Source organism: Phyllobates terribilis, unplaced genomic scaffold (assembly GCF_046119375.1).
Source record: "Phyllobates terribilis strain yellow unplaced genomic scaffold, ASM4611937v1 Scaffold_3__8_contigs__length_932513732, whole genome shotgun sequence".
Classification (NCBI taxonomy): Eukaryota; Metazoa; Chordata; class Amphibia; order Anura; family Dendrobatidae; genus Phyllobates; species Phyllobates terribilis.
In genome coordinates this window covers 783,412,486-783,432,117 of record NW_027362763.1, presented here as the reverse complement: position 1 = coordinate 783,432,117, position 19,632 = coordinate 783,412,486, and the positions used below count along the sequence as shown (strand labels likewise).

Sequence of the window (19,632 nt, the reverse complement as noted above, 5' to 3'; positions counted from 1 at the left end):
CACATGGCCAACCAAGTAAGGGAACTGTGGCATTTAAATACAAAGTACTTTTTGGCAGCACCCCAAATGGTTTACACCATTTATTAGATGACTGATAGTAGAAAGAGTTGTCATGGTGACAGATTCCATGGAATTATTCCTGTGTGGATTCCGCTTATTGCAATGGAGAGATTACATATATAAATGCATGCATTGCTACGTTTTCACTCACATGCTTGTTCTTTGAAAGATCATAGCTGGAAGTGGGTTACCTCTATGGCTGTATAAGTGATAGGAGATCAGTGGTCTGTAAAGGAGTTGAGGAAGAGAATGCCTTGATAGAGAGTGTTCCCTTGTAAGTAGATAGGAGCTGGGAAAGAAGGGTGATTGCATGCTGTCTGGGTGAGCAGAGCTTCTGAGTGCAAATTAAGGCTGTGTGCCCACGATGCGTTTTTCAAGCGTTTACGCTGCGGAATTTCCACAGCGTAAATGCTGCGGAATTTCCGCAGCGTAAACGCTTGGGAAACACTTGGTAAACCTTCCCCCATGGTCTCCAATGCAATTCCGCACTTTCAATGCCCATGCTGCGGATTTTTCCGCAGCGTTTATGCTGCGCTCAAAAATCCGCAGCATGTCCATTAATTTTGCGGAACCGCTGCGTTTTCGCTGCCATTGACTTGCATTAGAACGCGCCAATTCCGCAAGACTGCATCTGTACTTGCGTAATTGGCGCGTTCTAATGTGCGGATGGTACCCGGGTGTGGAGGACAGGAGACTCTCCTCCACACCCAGGTACCATTAAAAGCTGTAAAAAAAAAAAATAAATAAAAAATAAAGATTATATTCACCTTCCGACGGCCCCCGGACTCCTTCCCTGCGCTTGCCGACAGATCGCGCAGGACTGAAGGACCTGCGGTGACGTCACAGTCATGTGACGGCAGGTCTTTCAGTACAGCGTACTGCGATCTTTTGGCAGCCAGGAACGAGCGCAGCAAGACTCCGGGGGCCATCTGAAGGTAAGTATAGGTTTAGTTTTTTATTTTTAACCATTCTCTCGGGTCACACTATAAAAATCCATGCCGTTTGCATGGATTTATATAGTGTGACCAAGTTGTCAAGCACTTTCCAAGTGATGCTAAAATCTCTTGGAAAGCGCTTGACACCCGCATGCGGAAATGCATGTGAAGAACGCTTCACATCCGCATGTCCCTGGCATGAAAAACGCATGCACAATCCGCATGTACAATCCGCATGCGTTTTTTTCTGCCAGGGAGATGCAGAAACACTCAGGAAAAAATCCTGAGCATTTCTGCATCGTGGGCACATAGCCTTAAGGGGTCGTCTCATATTCAAGATCCTATCCCAATATGTAGTAGGATTATTATTAATAATAATAATATTAGAAAATACCTCCAATTATAAATGTAGTATAATTCTTCTGATTTGCTATGCCGCTCGCTTACCCCATGTAGGGCATTGCAGTATCTAATAATAAATAAACTGGTGAACCAGGGAAAGAATGAGGGAGCGTTTATTTCATTAAAGTATTTTTTGTGTGTGTTTTTTATTACTGGGTTAGTAATGGGCTGTTTCATATACACCTCTCCATTACTAGCACCAGGGCTTGATATCAACTTTGTTTTTGGACACTACACAGCTGACAAACCCCAAAAACCATTACCCCGATTGCCAAACCACTAGGACAATCGGGAAGAACCAAGGCAAAGCGTCAGAATTTGATCATCTCATGTGATGCTTCACTTCTAGGGTGGCTGCGGGCTGTTATTTTTAAGCTGGGAAGGGTCCATCTATGTTACCAGCCAGATAATATAAGCTCTCAGCTATGTGCTTTACCTTTGCAGGTTACAAAAAATGGGGGGGACCCCACGTAATTTTTTTCATTTGTTTTTTTATTAGGTTAATACAAAGCAGTACAATAAGCTCCATATGCAAAGCACTAAAGGGTGCAATTTTATAATGTGTAGTGGGGTTGTGAAATTATATATCTGATGGATATCTATGTATATATAATTGGACAACCCCACAGCATATTATAAAAATATACATATATATCTCTTCAGCAGATAAATAATTATATCTGTGTGTGTATATACAGTGGGGAAAATAGGTATTTGATACACTGCTGATTTTGCAAGTTTTCCCACCTGCAAATAATGGAGAGGTCTGTAATTTTTATCGTAGGTACACTTCAACTGTGAGAGACAGAATCCTAAAAAATAATCCAGAAAATCTCAATGTATGATTTTTACATAATTAATTTGTATTTTATAGCATGAAATAAGTATTTGATACAATAGAAAAACAGAACTTAATATTTGGTAGAGAAACCTTAGTTTGCAATTACGACATTTCCTTCAGGTTTTGGGACAACATTGAGTTTCAGCTCATTCCAAAGATTTTGAGTTCAGGTCTGGAGACTGACTATGCCACTCCAGGACCTTGAAATGCTTCTTACAGAGCCACTCTTTAGCTGCCCTGGCTCTGTGTTTCGGATCATTGTCATGCTGGAATACCCAGCCATGACCCATCTTCGATGCTCTTACTGAGGGAAGGAGCTTGTTGGCCAAAATCTTGCGATACATGATCCCATCCATCCTCTCTTTAATACAGTGCATTCGTCCTGTTCCCTATGCAGAAAAGCACCCCCAAAGTATGATGTTTCCCCCACCATGCTTCACGGTTGGGATGGTGTTCTTGGGGTTGTGCTCATCCTTCCTCTTCCTCCAAACACCGTGAGTGGAGTTGATACCTAAAAATTCAATTTTGGTCTCATCTGACCACATAACCTTCTCCCATGCTTCCTCTGGATAATTCAGATGTTCATTGTCAAACTTCAAATGGGCCTGGATATGTGCCGGCATTAGCAGGGGGACCTTGCATGCCCTGCAGGATTTTAATCCATGACGGCGTAGTGTGTTACTGACAGTAATGTTTGAGACTGTGGTTCCAGCTTTCTTTAGGTCATCGACCAGGTCCTCCCATGTAGTTCTGGGCTGATTCCTCACCTTTCTCAGAATCCTCCTTTCCCCATGTGGCAAAATCTTGCATGGAGCCCCAGACCATTGGAGACTGACAGTCATCTTGTGTTTCTTCCATTTTCTAATAATTGTGCCAATAGTTGTTGCCTTGTCACCAAGCTGCTTGCCTATTGTTCTGTAGCCCATCTAAGCCTTGTACAGGTCTACAATTTTGTCCCTGATGTCCTTAGACAGCTCTTTGGTCTTGGCCATGGTGGAGAGGTTGGAGTGTGATTGATTGAGTGTGTAGACAGGTGTGTTTTATACAGGTAACGAGTAAAAACAAGTGCAATTAATACAGGTAATGAGTGCAGAGTAGAGGGCTTCTTAAAGAAAAACAAAGAGGTCTGTGAGAGCCAGAATTCTTTCTGGTTGGTCGGTGATCAAATACTTATTTCATGCAATAAAATGCAGTTTATTTGTTTAAAAATCAGACAATGTGATTTTCTGGTTCTTATTTGTAGAATCTGTCTCTCAGATTTGAAGTGTACCTACGATAAAAATTCCAGGCCTCTCTATTCTTTGTAGGTGGGAAAACTTGCAAAATCGGCAGTGTGTCAAATACTTATTTTCTCCACTCTGTATGTATATATATACATATACAGTACAGACCAAAAGTTTGGACACACCTTCTCATTTAAAGATTTTTCTGTATTTTCATGACTTTGAAAATTGAACATTCACACTGAAGGCATCAAAACTATGAATTAACACATGTGGAATTATATACTTAACAAAAAAGTGTGAAACAACTGAAAATATGTCTTATATTCTAGGTTCTTCAAAGTAGCCACCTTTTGCTTTGATGACTGCTTTGCACACTCTTGGCATTCTCTTAATGAGCTTCAAGACGTAGCAACCGGAAATGGTCTTCCAACAATCTTGAAGGAGTTCCCAGAGATGCTTATCACTTGTTGGCCCTTTTGCCTTCACTCTGCGGTCCAGCTCACCCCAAACCATCAAGATTGGGTTCAGGTCTGGTGACTGTGGAGGCCAGGTCATCTGGCATAGCACCCCATCACTCTCCTTCTTGGTCAAATAGCCCTTACACAGCCTGGAGGTGTGTTTGGGGTCATTGACCTGTTGAAAAATAAATGATGGTCCAACTAAACGCAAACCGGATGGAATAGCATGCCGCTGCAAGATGCTGTGGTAGCCATGCTGGTTTAGTATGCCTTCAATTAAGAATAAATCCCCAACAATGTCACCAGCAAAGCACCCCCACACCATCACACCTCCTCCTCCATGCTTCACGGTGGGAACCAGGCATGTAGAGTCCATCTGTTCACCTTTTCTGCATCGCACAAAGACACGGTGGTTGGAACCGAAAATCTCAAATTTAGACTCATCAGACCAAAGCACAGATTTCCACTGGTCTAATGTCCATTCCTTGTGTTCTTTAGCCCAAACAAGTCTCTTCTGCTTGCTGCCCGTCCTTAGCAGTGGTTTCCTAGCAGCTATTTTACCATGAAAGCCTGGTGCACAAAGTCTCCTCTTATCAGTTGTTGTAGAGATGTGTCTGCTGCTAGAACTCTGTGTGGCATTGACCTGGTCTCTAATCTGAGCTGCTGTTAACCTGCGATTTCTGAGGCTGGTGACTCGGATAAACTTATCCTCAGAAGCAGAGGTGACAGTTTCTTTGTAGCGCTTGATGGTTTTTGCAACTGCACTTGGGGACACATTCAAAGTTTGCTCAATTTTTCGGACTGACTGACCTTCATTTCTTCAAGTAATGATGGCCACTCGTTTTTCTTTACTTAGCTGCTTTTTTCTTGCCAAAAAACAAATTCTAACAGTCTATTCAGTAGGACTATCAGCTGTGTATCCACCAGACTTCTGCACAACACAACTGATGGGCCCAACCCCATTTATAAGGCAAGAAATCCCACTTATTAAACCTGACAGGGCACACCTGAGAAGTGATAACCATTTCCGGTGACTACCTCTTGAAGCTCATCAAGAAAATGCCAAGAGTGTGCAAAGCAGTCATCAAAGCAAAAGGTGGCTACTTTGAACAAGCTAGAATATAAGACATATTTTCAGTTGTTTCACACTTTTTTGTTAAGTATATAATTCCACATGTGTTAATTCGTAGTTTTGATGCCTTCAGTGTGAATGTACAATTTTCATAGTCATGAAAATACAGAAAAATCTTTAAATGAGAAGGTGTGTCCAAACTTTTGGTCTGTACTATATATACATACATACATACACATATGTACACTGCTCAAAAAAATAAAGGGAACACTTAAACAACAGAATATAACTCCAAGTAAATCAAACATCTGTGAAATCCAGCTGTCCACTTAGGAAGCAGCACTGATTGACAATCAATTTCTCATGCTGTTGTGCAAATGTAATAGACAATAGATGGAAATTATTGCCAATTATCAAGACAGCCTCAATAAAGGAGTAGTCCTGCAGGTGTAGACCACAGACCACATCTCAGTACTAATGCTTTCTGGCTGATGTTTTGGTCACTTTTGAATGTTGGTTGTGCTTTCACACTCGTGGTAGCATGAGATGGACTCTACAACCCACAGAAGTTGATCAGGTAGTGCAGATCATCCAGGATGGCACATCAATGCGAGCTGTGGCAAGAAGGTTTTCTGTGACTGTCAGCGTAGTGTCCAGAGGCTGGAGGCGCTACCAGGAGACAGGCCAGTACACCAGGAGATGTGGAGGGGGCCGTAGGAGGGCAACGTTACATCAAAGTTGGATCAGCCTGTAGTGTGTTTTTCCACTTTAATTTTGGGGGTGACTCCAAATCCAGGCCTCCATTGGTTAATAAATTTGATTTCCATTGTTGATTTTTGTGTGATTTTGTTGTCAGCACATTCAGCTTTGTACAGAGCAAAGTATTCAATGAGAATAATTCATTCATTCAGATCTAGGATGTGTTATTTGAGTGTTCCTTTTATTTTTTTGAGCAATGTATATATACATAGACACACACATACATGCATACACACACATACTCACCTATATACACAAAATGGTGGAATTTCCTCTTCCTCCTGGTGACATTAGGTCCTTTTCCTTTTACACGCCTACGTTTTTTGGAGCAAAAATACTACAAAATGATAGCAAATCTGAAATAATTTCATACCTGCGTTTTTATAGCATTTTTGAGTGACTTCATTGAAGTCAGTTGGTAAAAAAAACACTGCAAAAATGCTGAAAGAATTTACATGCTGTAGATTTGAATCTGCACCAAATCTGAAAGTCACAAATAAGCAACATATGCATGACACTTCATGATTCTCTTTCACTTTGATGGCATCAGGAATCCCTTCAGGCTTTGCGTCAAATTCACACTTCAAAAATGCTGCAAAAACGCGGCAATACCGCAACGTGTGCCCCACAGCCTGATTTGGTAGCGATATGTTTGTCAGTTTATACTTTTGTAAGTTTGCAGCTGTGGCCGGTCAATGGCCAATGTCAGAACAAAAGAGGCTAGTGCAACCCCACTAAACATGTAAGCACGACAAGGTTTGACCAACAGCCGTCAACCTATGTCAGGACAATCTGAACCTCTGGGAGAATGTGTGGCGGTTCTCGCGGTGCTTCGGGCTTTGGTTAGAGACTTGTATATCCAAAGCAATTTGAAGTTCTGAAATAACTCATTCATTGTGTGTGAAGTCAAACCATGTAACCATCAAGTCTTGGGTTCATGTTGGCATAAACATTTTTCTGTGTTAGTAAGGAAAGGTATCTGACATTGCAGGTCGAGTGCTACTGGACCTCCACTATACAGACTTTTTCTGACATACAGTTATATGAAAAAGTTTGGGCACCCCTATTAATCTTAAGCTTAGTATTTTATAAAAATTGGTGTTTTTGCAACAGCTATTTCAGTTTGATATATGTAATTACTGTTGGACACAGTAATGTTTCTGCCTTGAAATGAGGTTTATTGTACTAACAGAAAATGTGCAATCTGCATTCAAACAAAATTTGACAGGTGCATAAGTATGGGCACCCTTATCATTTTCTTGTTTTAAATACTCCTACCTATTTTTTACTGACTTACTAAAGCACTCTTTTTGTTTTTGTAACCTCATTGAGCTTTGAACTTCATTGCCAGGTGTATGCAATCATGAGAAAAGCTACTTAAAGTGGCCACTTGCAAGTTGTTCTCCTGTTTGAATCTCCTCTGAAGAGTGGCATCATGGGCTCCTCAAAACAACTGTCAAATGATCTGAAAACAAAGATTATTCAACATAGTTGTTCAGGGGAAGGATACAAAAAGCTGTCTCAGAGATTTAACCTGTCAGTTTCCACTGTGAGGAACATAGTAAGGAAATGGAAGAACACAGGGACAGTTCTTGCTAAGGCCAGAAGTGGCAGGCCAAGAAAAACATCAGAAAGGCAGAGAAGTAGAATGGTGAGATCAGTCAAGGACAATCCTCAGACCACCTCCAGAGAGCTGCAGCATCAACTTGCTGCAGATGGTGTCACTGTGCATCGGTCAACTATACAACGCACTTTGCACAAGGAGAAGCTGTATGGGAGAGTGATGCGAAAGAAGCCGTTTCTGCAAGCACGCCACAAACAGAGTCGGCTGAGGTATGCAAAAGCACATTTGGAGAAGCCAATTTCTTTTTGGAAGAAGGTCCTGTGGACTGATGAAACCAAGATTGAGTTGTTTGGTCATACAAAAAGGCGTTATGCATGGCGGCAAAAAAACACAGCATTCCAAGAAAAACACTTGCTACCCACAGTAAAATTTGGTGGAGGTTCCATCATGCTTTGGGGCTGTGTGGCCAATGCCGGCACCGGGAATCTTGTTAAAGTTGAGGGGCGCATGGATTCCACTCAGTATCAGCAGATTCTTGACAATAATGTTCAAGAATCAGTGATAAAGTTGAAGTTAAGCAGGGGATGGATCTTTCAGCAAGACAATGATCCAAAACACCGCTCCAAATCTACTCAGGCATTCATGCAGAGGAGCGATTACAATGTTCTGGAATGGCCATCCCAGTCCCCAGACCTGAATATCATTGAACATCTGTGGGATCATTTGAAGAGGGCTGTCCATGCTCGGCGACCATCAAACTTAACTGAACTGGAATTGTTTTGTAAAGAGGAATGGTCAAACATACCTTCATCCAGGATCTAGGAACTCATTAAAAGCTACAGGAAGCGACTAGAGGCTGTTATTTTTGCAAAAGGAGGATCTACTAAATATTAATGTCACTTTTCTGGTGAGGTGCCCATACTTATGCACCTGTCAAATTTAGTTTGAATGCAGATTGCACATTTTCTGTTAGTACAATAAACCTCATTTCAAGGCAGAAACATTACTGTGTCCAACAGTTATTACATATATCAAACTGAAATAGCTGTTGCAAAAACACCAATTTTTATAAAACATTAAGCTTAAGATTAATAGGGGTGCCCAAACTTTTTCATATAACTGTATGTGATTGACCTGTCATTTTTTTTGCACTATTTTGAAAATAATTTTTGGAAGATATTGAAAAGGAGAGCCACAACAAATATGTTATCCATAACAAGGTCTTTACATTTTAGGATGGGCTATCCAATGGACATTTCAAAGCCAATAATACAATGTTCACTGTGAACCATTATGGGGTAATGTATTTTATTAATGGCGAGCTTGACAGAGAATTAACACCAAGAATAAATGTCCAGGTAAGTTATGTTTGTTCTAGTAACATGTTATCACTCTTAGATGCACTTCCTCCCCTCTCACAGCATGCAGAAAAAATCAGTATACCTCACTTTCCTTTGTTATACATTGTCTATTATTACTCTATATTTTTTACTGTCTAAGGATGTTTCTCCCAGCAGAAAAAGTTGAACTCTGCTAGGAACTGAATATTGTCCATGTAGTCTTCAGGAACTAAAGAAGGGTTGGACAGCAAACAGTTGGGTCACTAGGAATTGTGCCAAAATGAACATGAATGAGGGACAACTGCATTGTGTTACTAGTGATTGGACGTTGCACCATTAGATTACCAGGGACTGGTCAGTAATGATTCACTGGGCCATCATTGACTCAACACTACACCTTGTTTTATCAAAGATGTGGCAAATAATCCATGTCAATGAGTCATATGTTTGCCTGCAGTGCTTTGGGCACCTTGAAATTTCCCTCACGACTGGTTTCACCAATGTAGTTTGCTCTCACTATAGTAAAAAACTGACCCTATAGAACAAATTTTGCTACATTTTGTGCAAAGCATTTCTTGACCATTTCACTAAATTTTACCTCCTTATGCTTGTTGACATGAACTATTTTTGAGTAGAGTATTTGATATGACATATTTTGCAGGTCTGGGTGTTTGATGCATTGTCGGGTGGCCTAAATTCCAGTGCGGAGGTCATCATAAATATTACTGATGTCAACGATAACAATCCAGAATTTCATAACCTGCCCCTCCATTATACGATACCTGAAGGGGACTACACAGACACCTCACCCGTGCTAGTGGCTAAGTTAAATGTAACTGACTTAGATGAAGGATTAAATGGATATGTTACAATTTCTGCAGATGCTGAAAGTGGAGATAAGAGTTTCAGAGTGCAAGAAGTAAGATTATTAGTATAAGTATTGGAATGAAATTTTTTGTGATGATCACTGTAATTCCTTTTATAACTTTAGCCGTGTTTAAGCCTTTGTTTTTTCTGATACAAAGCTCCATGTCATGTCTACAGACGTAAACGGAATTTGGTTGTGGTGGGATAGTGGCTGAGGAGGCTATGTCATAGATTTAACCCAGATTTCTGAATTGCGACTTTAAGGGCTCGCTCACACCAGCCTATACATCGAAAGAGTGCTATCCGATGTTTTATCAATGTTATTCTATTGGGCAGTGCTGATCAGTGTTTTTGTTTCTCAAGCCAATTCATGTGAGAAAAAAAATCGCAGCGTGCTGTGAGTTAGGCCGGGGTCCCAGTAGCGTATAGCATCCGATGCAATATGCTAATAACATTCGGCTCCCGCTCTGCTGCGAGCGGGAGCCGAATGTCAGTGCTCCGTGCTCCGATCCTATCGAACAGAGAGGATCGTAAGACAGCTGCGGAGGAGACAGACAAATCAATTTCTCCATGTCCTCTGTTGCTGACATTGGCGGGTATCGCACTGCACTCAGGGGGTACCCAAATGCAGTGCGATGTTTCACACGCACCCATAGGCTTATATAGGTGCGTTCTATCCGAATGCAGCATGCAATCGCAGCATGCTGCGTTTTTTTTCCAGCCCGATCGCAATTTGATCGGCGCTGGGAAAAAAAACGCCACTGAGTACACCATCATGGAATTAAATTGATCCAAATGCAATCCAATTTTTTATCGGATTACATTCGTCCGATTTAATCTCAAGTGAGAGCGAGCCCTTACTGAGCAAATCGGATTTCACTCATGCATTCAAGTCTATGGGTGCATGGAAAACAGCGGACTCACAGAATGGCGAAGATAGAGAAATTTTGTTCCCTATCTTCTCCTCACCTGTCCTACAGTTCTCGCATCTGATAGAATTGGGTCACTAAGCTGACACTCAGATCAAACTCTGATCAGAGTTTGAGCCCAGTGTCATTTACATAATCAATCCGACTCTCTCGCATGAGTAAACATACGCTCGTGAGATCCCGACCAAAACAGTAGAAAAAAGTCACAATTCTCACTCAGTAGGACATGCTGAATTTATCAAACATTGTGTACAAATAGGTAAAACAGAGCATAAATTCCTCTTCTGATAAATTCCTCCCAAAGGGAGTGTGTTATGATCTTTATCGTACTTACTAATGTTGGTGTTGGCATTATAAGAACGTTTGAATTCTGCCATCATTTCCACCCTGGATCACATCTGATCAGGCCGACAATGCCCCAAAACTGTCCCAGACCTCCCACATGTGCAGTTTAATAAATCATTTCCCTTTTCAACCTGCAAAATGTTTGTGCAAATACCACTTGTGAAAAAAACTGTGGCTTTTTATTGGCAGTATTCACTAAAAGACCATAATAAGTGACAAGTATAAACATCCTTTATTAATCCACCACTTACAATTAGGCCAAAAAAATGTATTCATTGCACTATTAATGCAGCTTATTTTGTAAGCAATAATCAAAAAAGAGATGTGATCAGTTCACCCATCCACGAGTGCACAGGATCCTAAATCCAAGGAAAGGCAGTCCACAAAAAGGAGGGAGTTGATCCAGCACTTCAGGAAAATGCAAACTTTATTCCATTAGTGTTCCATCAATAAAAACATAATTCAAAGGAAAATCCACATCTTTAGAATAGATGAATGTATCATCCGAGGAGAAAGTCCCAAGGGAAATATTTCAAAATCCTGGTTGACGAGTTTCGAAGTGATACTTCTTATTCATAACTTTGTAAGTAGCACATTCATTTTCACACTAAACTATCAAGATTTATTGGATATCAAAGACAACAGAATTAAAAAAAAACAAAAAAAACCCCGCTAATCTGCTCTTTTGTACAATATCAGTTTGTGTAGCATCACAGTACAGGCATTACTGCCTATCATTGTGTTGTTGGGTTGTTGCTTCTGCAGTGTGCATCCGAAACTGAGAAAGAGAATATAGTTCAATGCATTAAAATATTAAACAAAGTCTCATCCACCGAGAGGTTTCTCTAGATCAAGCCGGCTTCATCAGAGCCTCTGTGTCCCTGATGATTTCTCCATGCTGTTTCTCCATGTTGATCCAAGTTCAGAAAGTGGGAAGGTCCCTAAATCACTGGCTAAATGACTTCCTAGTAATTTCTCATACAGTGAACGTCTCATCTTAGGTAATGTGTCCTCAGTGTATACTCTCTCTAACCACATACTATTAGGTGTTACCAGTCATTGCATGAATATCATAGCTCCTAACTTTTTGAATGACTTAAAAGGGGCACTTTAATGGGTCGTTCAGTATAATGTACTGGTTTATTTTTACTATTTATTTAGTAGTGTCATTATATATGTAGCATATGTGTAGTATTTATAAACATGTTTATAGATAAAATTATTATAATTTAGTCTACCTTTACTCTAGTTTAGGCACAAATCTATCAGCTTATAACATTTAGGTAAACAGTTTTGCCAACATTTAAACTGTATAATGAGCATGGTGTGATATGATGCATTATTTTCCAGATTTAATTTTGCCTTGTTATTTCTGTTTTAGAATGGTAATATTTTTGTTTCTGGTCCTCTGGACAGAGAAGTAAAGGACAAATTTGAAATAGTTTTAATAGCATCGGATAGAGGAAGTCCACCGAGAAAGGTAATGTGATGAATATAGGCATGGCATGTAAAAGTTTGGGCACCCCCAGTAAAAATCACTGTTATTGTGAATAGTTAATCAAGTTGAAGATGAAATGATCTCTAAAAGGCCTAAAGTTAAAGATGACACTTTTCCTTTGTATTTTAGCCCCCCCAAAAATATATTTTTTCCTTTTACATTTTAAAAATTACAAAAAATAAAATGGGCTGATGCAAAAGTTTGGGCGCCCTGCATAGTTAGTACCTAGTAGCACCTCCTTTTGAAAGTATCATAGCTGCTTGTAAACACTTTTTGTAGCCAGACTAGAGTCTTTCAATTCTTGTGTGAGGGATTTTCATCCATTCTTCCTTGGGAAATTCTTCCAGTTCTGTGAGATTCCTGGGGCACCTTGCATGCACTGCTATTTTGAGCCACAGATTTTCAATGGTGTCCAGATCAGGGGACTGTGAGGGCCATTGTAAAACCTTCAGCTTGCCCCTTTTCAGGTATTCTATTGTGGATTTTGAAGTGTGTTTAGGATCATTATCCATTTGTAGAAGCCATCCTCTTTTCAACTTCAGCTTTTTTTTACAGATGGTATGTTTGCATCAAGAATTTGTTGACATTTCATTGAATCCATTCTGCTCTCTACCTGTGAAATGTTCCCCGTGCTAATGGCTGCAACACAACCCCAAAGCGTGATTGATCTACCACCATGCTTAATTGTTTGCTGTATGTTCTTTTCCTGAAATTCTGTGCCCTTTTTTTCTCCACACATGTTGATCATTGTGGCCAAAGAGTTCTATTTTTACCTCATCTGTCCACAGAACTTGTTTCCAAAATGCATCAGGCATGTTTAGATGTTATTTTGCATACTTCTGATGCTGAATTTTATGATGAGGACACAGGAGATGTTTTCTTCTGATGACTCTTCCATGAAGGCCATATTTGTGCAGGTGTCTCTGAACAGTAGAATAATGTAGTGCAACCCCAAAGTCTGCTAAATCTTTCTGAAAGTCTTTTGCAGTCAAGCGGGGGTTCTGATTTGCCTCTCTAGCAATCCTATGAGCAGCTCTCACTGAAATTTTGTTTGGTCTTTCTGACCTTATCTTAACCTTCATTCTTCCTGTTAACTGCCATTTCTTAATTACATTTTCAACTGAGGAAATGGTAACTTCAAAATGCTTTGCTATCTTCTTATTGCCTTTTCCTGCTTTGTGGGCCGCCACCATTTTCATTTCGGGAGTGCTAGGCAGCTGCTGAGGAGAACCCATGGATGCTGTTTTCAGCACAAAGTTAGAGGAGGCTGGGTTTTTATAAAACTGGGAAATTTGCATCATCTGGCCTTTCCTAATGATGATAGGGAACAAGCCATAACCCTAACAGGCCAATTAAGGTCTGAAACCTTGGTCAAAGTTATCTGAGCACACAAATCTCCAAGGGTACCCAACCTTTTGCATCAGTCTATTTTCCTTTTTGCAATTTTTAAAATGAAAAAAAATATAATATACAGGGTGGTCCAAAAGTAGGTGGACAGAAAGTGTAATAAGGTTATGAAGGGGGAGATTTATCAAACACTAAATTGCAGTCGCCTGTCTGGATCATCCTCCAATAAACCATGAATTAGACGTGGACGATAAGCTTTCCACCCAATAGATTTCAGGATTCGCATGATAGAAGTTCGTGAAATTCCCAATTTCAAAGAGGCTCTTCTGGTGGACTTTTTTGGACTCTGAACAAATGTTTCAGCAACAAGTTGTTTATTATCTTCTGTACAGACTGTTTTGGGTCGACCAGTTTTTGGAGCATTAAGGATTGAGCCAGTGGCATTGAATTTGTCACCAATGCGGTAAATGGTTTGTCTCTTTGGGGCTTGAGTACCAAATGTTTCAACCCAATTTGCTCCAACGGTTTCAGCATTTTAAGGTTTCCAATATTCTGTTAAAATCCATTTTCTTTGATCTGTATTTAAATTATTTGCCATTATGTGTTATCTGAATTATCTGAAAAGAGAACAGATTTGGGGGAGATCTATCTGTGAAAACTAGATCTGTGAAACTGGCTCAGTTGCCCTTAGCAACCAATCAGATTCCACCTTTCATTTTCCGAAGAGTCTGTGAGGAATGAAAAGTGGAATCTGATTGGTTGCTAAGGGCAACTGAGCCAGTTTCACTTTACACCATGTTTGATAAATCTCCCCCTTCATAACCTTACTACACTTTCTGTCCACCTACTTTTGGACCACCCTGTATATACATATATATATTTGCCTAAAATACAAAGGAAACGTGTCATATTTAACTTTAGGCCTTTTAGAGATCATTTCATCTTCAACTTGCTTAACTGTTTCACAATAACAGTAATTTTGATCAGGGGTGCTGAAACTTTTACATGCCACTGTAGGTATAATATGCTCAGGTCATATGAAAAAAAAGCATTTCAAACATTCACAAACCATTATATGCTCACAATCGTGGGCACATATCTTCATAGGCTGATACAGTAATATCCAATCTTTTTGCAGTTGGGTAGCCAAAGCATATTGCCCTGTTCATGGGAAAACACCACCGTGACCTTACACCTACTATGACAGATATCTTTGTGTAGCATTACATGGAACCAAGGGTGAATGTACTTCAGAGATAGCCATATAGTTGCCATTGGACTCCTGGAAAGAGGGGAGAACAACCAGACATCCTCTATCCATCGGCCCTACAAAGTTGACAAGTGTGTGGGAAATTAACGGAAGGATTGTGGAAAAGAAGTGAATGTAGCAGCCTGCATTCTGTTTTGGACTTGCTTGTTATGCTCTAACAAATGCGCTGCGTCATTACTCTGTGAGCCACGCCCCCTTGGAAAAGATCACCAGGTCACGTGCACACGTTGAGTATTTGGTGAGTTTTTTACCTCAGTAGTTGTAAGATAAAACCAGGAGTGGGTGAAAAATACGGAAGTGGTGATGTGTTTCTATTATACTTTTCCTCTCATTATGCCATTCCTGGTTTTGGCTTACAAATACTGAGGTAAAAAACTCACCAAATTCTCAACGTATGCACATGGCCTAAGGCTACTTTCACACGATGAGCTTTTGGTGATTGTGATGTTGCAGATGTTCTGCACCATTTCTGCACCTATTAAAGGGGTTGTCCGGTCTTGAATTATAAGTCTGCAGTCACTCTATGTGACTGCAGACTTGGAAATCTTCACAGTATACGCACTGGGCGCTGTGAGGATTCTCCGGTGCCAGGTCATGTGACCGAAAGTGTGTGATATGCATACTCCCTGCCACATTCCGACTAGACTGTTTCCGGCCTCGCTCAATACACCTGCATTGAGCGAGGCCGCGCCCATCTAGTTGGATTGTGGCCGGTAGTATGCATATCACATACCTGCGGTCACATGACCACCGTTCCCGACATGGCGATTCCTCACGGCACGCAGTGCACACTACTGTATGTGAGGATTCACAAGTCTGTAGATTACTTGCATTTTTTGTTATGTTTTTGAGGACGTTATTATACATGCATTTCTATCGCATCTTTGACGCTTCAGTTTTTGTCTCTTGTTGGTGTGTCATGCTTTGAACAAAGCTGCTTTGTTTTTTATACTTCTTGGTATTGTGCGGATTAAATAGATTTTTTATGCATTTCCGCCACGGAAACACACATGTGCGCTCTTTACTTGCAGATTTTCTGCATCTAATGAAAAATCTGGTGAAAATCTGCACATAAAGCTCAGCGTACCCGCAAGATTCCTTGTCGATATGAAACACGCAGGTCAGTTTACGCTGAGTTAAAAAAAAAAAGCACAGTGGGCATAAAATTTCTATAAATCCCATCCACTTTGCTAGGAAATGTACGATGCTGCGTTTTTGATGCACTGAAAATACACAGCGTCAAAAACTCACCAAAATCTCATGGTGGACACATAGCCTAAAAAGTAGCTCTAAATAAAAAGGCCCAAATCTCTGGAACTGATACTGTGGATTTAAAAAAGATAAACTACAGAATAATCAGGGGAGCCACAGAAATAAAATGAGAGCAGAAACTGGCCACTTTTTACCCGGAAAGGCCACGGCCCCACTATCAGTATTTGGTCAGTATTTTTTCTCAGGAGTGGGAGCCAAAACCAGGAGTGGGTGATAAATGCAGAATTGGTGACTTGTTTCTATTATACCTTTTCTCTGATTGTTCCTCACCTGGTTTTGGCTCCCACTCCTGAATACTGACCGAATACTGACCAAATACTGATAGTGGGGCCATGGCCTAGCAGGTTCTCTTTAAGGGTTGGTGATGGAGCAAGCCCTAGGTTCTTTACCTTATTCCACTATACATAGAGGATCACACTACTACTGTAAGTTCACAATATAATTGTCATTATTTTGGGTCCTTTCAGTATAAAATTTGAAGTGGGTGTCTTCAGACTATAGATAAGTGTAACATGATTATTTTCCTTTCTAGAGCTTTGCAGATGCATTGATTGCCATACAGGACATTAATGACAATGTCCCAACTTTTACAAAAGAAGACTACTCTGCGGATCTGATCTTAAATAAAGCAAAAGCAGGAGATAAAATTATGTCAGTATCAGCTACTGACATGGATATCGGGAACAATTCACTAATTTCCTATAGGTAACACATAACTGATGTTAGAAGTCAAATTAAATTAGGTTTTATGTCATTTTTTTGCATCATTGCTCGCTGCTTGTTATTTCATTTATGCATATAGAAATTTTGAAATATATTTCATCTATGCATATAAATATACATTTAGGTTTGTGCAGCCACATAGTGGATTTGCAATTAATGAAGACAATGGAGACATCTTTTTAACCAGTCAGGTATCTGCTATTTCTGCAACTAATATTGTCATTCCTGTGATTGCAACTGATCATGGTTCTCCCGCGTTATCATCCACTGGTAAGTTGCTTTTAATTTGGACTGAAGTGTAAAAAATGTCATTACTCTCTTTAATTGACCTCCATAACCTTTTTGTAAAACTGACTACATTATTAAGAAACATAGGTAATATAGTCTAATATATATAATTGTCTTATCCCGTCTGTCTGTCCTTCTGTCCAGGAAATCCTGCGTCGCTGATTGGTCCGGCCGCGGCCAATCAGCGACGCGGGATTTCAGAACAAGATGGCGGCCGTTAGAGGCTCATCTGCCGCACGGAGGTCAGCGGCGATGCATCGCGACCAATCAGCGATATTGGCGCCAAATTTACACTCTCGCCCTCACACACTCACCCTCACCCGCTCACACGCACACACACAGACGCTCACACTCTCACCCTCACACTCTCACCCTCGTACCCTCACCCACTCACGCTCACACCGTCACACTCACACGCTCATCCTCACACGATCACCCTCACACGCTCACCCCCACACGCTCACCCTCACCCTCAGACGCTCACCCTCACACGCTCACCCTCACACGCTCACCCTCACACGCTCACCCTCACATGCTCCCACGCTCACCCTCACACGCTCCCACGCTCACCCTCACACGCTACCATGCTCACCCTCACACGCACACCCGCACACTCACACGCTCACCCGCACACCCTCACCCGCACACCCTCACCCACACACCCTCACACGCACACCCTCACATGCTCACCCTCACACGCACACCCTCACACGCTGACCCTCACACGCTGACCCTCACACGCACCCGCTCACTCTCACACGCACACCCTCACACGCTCACCCTCACACCGTCACGCTCACCCTCACACGCACACCTCCACACGCTCACCCTCACACGCTCACCCTCACACGCTCACCCTCACATGCTCCCACGCTCACCCTCACACGCTCCCACGCTCACCCTCACACGCTCCCATGCTCACCCTCACACGCACACCCGCACCCGCTCACCCTCACACGCACACCCTCACACGCACACCCTCACACGCACACCCTCACACACACCCTCACATGCACACCCTCACACGCTGACCCTCACACGCTCACCCTCACACCGGCACACGCACCCGCTCACCTTCACATGCACACCCTCACACGCACACCCTCACACGCACACCCTCACACCCGCACACGCTCACCCTCACACCGTCACGCTCACTCTCACACGCACAACTCCACACGCACACCCTCACACTCACACGCTCACCGTCACACGCTCACCCGCTCACCCTCACACGCTCACCCTCACGCGCTCACCCTCACATGCTGACCCTCACACGCTCACACTCTCACACGCACACCCTCAACCTCAGACGCTCACCCTCACACGCTCACCCTCAAACTCTCAGACGCTCACCCTCAGACGCTCACCCTCACACGCTCACCCTCAGACGCTCACCCTCACACGCTCACCCTCACACGCTCACCCTCACACGCTCCCACGCTCACCCTCAAATGCTCCTACGCTCACCCTCACATGCTCACCCTCAGACGCTCCCACGCTCACCTTCACATGCTCCCACGCTCACCCTCACACGCTCCCACGCTCACCCTCACACCCTCACCCTCACAAACTCACATGCTCACCCTCACACGCACACCTGCACACGCTCACCCTCACACGCTCACCCTCACACGCTCACCCTCACACCCTCACACGCTCACACCCTCAGACGCTCACCATCACCCGCTCACCCTCACACGCTCACCCTTACACGCTCACCCTCACACGTTCACCCTCACACGCTCACCCTCACATGCTGACCCTCACACGCTCACACTCTCACGCTCTCACCCTCACACGCACCCCCTCAACCTCAGACGCTCACCCTCAGACGCTCACCCTCAAATTCTCAGACGCTCACCCTCAGACGCTCACCCTCACACGCTCACCCTCACATGCTGACCCTCACACGCTCACACTCTCACACTCTCACCCTCACACGCACACCCTCAACCTCAGATGCTCACCCTCACACGCTCACCCTCAAACTCTCAGATGCTCACCCTCAGACGCTCACACGCTCACCCTCACACCCTCAGACTCTCACCCTCAGACGCTCACCCTCAGATGCTCACCCTCAGATGCTCCCACCCTCACATGCTCCCACGCTCACCCTCACACGCTCCTACGCTCACCCTCACACGCTCACCTGCACGCGCTCACCCTCAGACACTCCCACGCTCACCCTCACACGCTCCCACGCTCATACTCACACCCTCACACGCTCACCCTCACATGCTCACCCTCACACGCTCACCCTCACACGCTCACCCTCACACGCTCACACCCTCACACGCTCACCCTCACACGCACACCCTCACACGCACACCCTCACCCTCAGACGCTCACCCTCAGATGCTCACCCTCAGACGCTCACCCTCAACCGCACACCCTCAACCGCACATCCTCACCCTCAGAAGCTCACCCGCTCAC

At 42.8% G+C, this 19,632-nt stretch overlaps 1 protein-coding gene across 50 annotated transcripts in view; it reads left to right on the top strand.

The window, feature by feature from the left end:
- Window positions 1-19,632, top strand: part of LOC141257608 (protocadherin Fat 4-like) — a 468,540-nt gene that overhangs the window by 35,512 nt on the left and 413,396 nt on the right. For all 50 annotated transcript variants that reach the window (XM_073672347.1, XM_073672333.1, XM_073672313.1 and 47 more), the window contains 5 exons: window positions 8,553-8,675; window positions 9,319-9,576; window positions 12,180-12,278; window positions 16,718-16,890; window positions 17,033-17,178. In XM_073672347.1, the coding sequence (XP_073528448.1) occupies window positions 8,553-8,675; window positions 9,319-9,576; window positions 12,180-12,278; window positions 16,718-16,890; window positions 17,033-17,178 (799 nt within the window). The remainder of the gene's footprint in view (window positions 1-8,552; window positions 8,676-9,318; window positions 9,577-12,179; window positions 12,279-16,717; window positions 16,891-17,032; window positions 17,179-19,632) is intronic.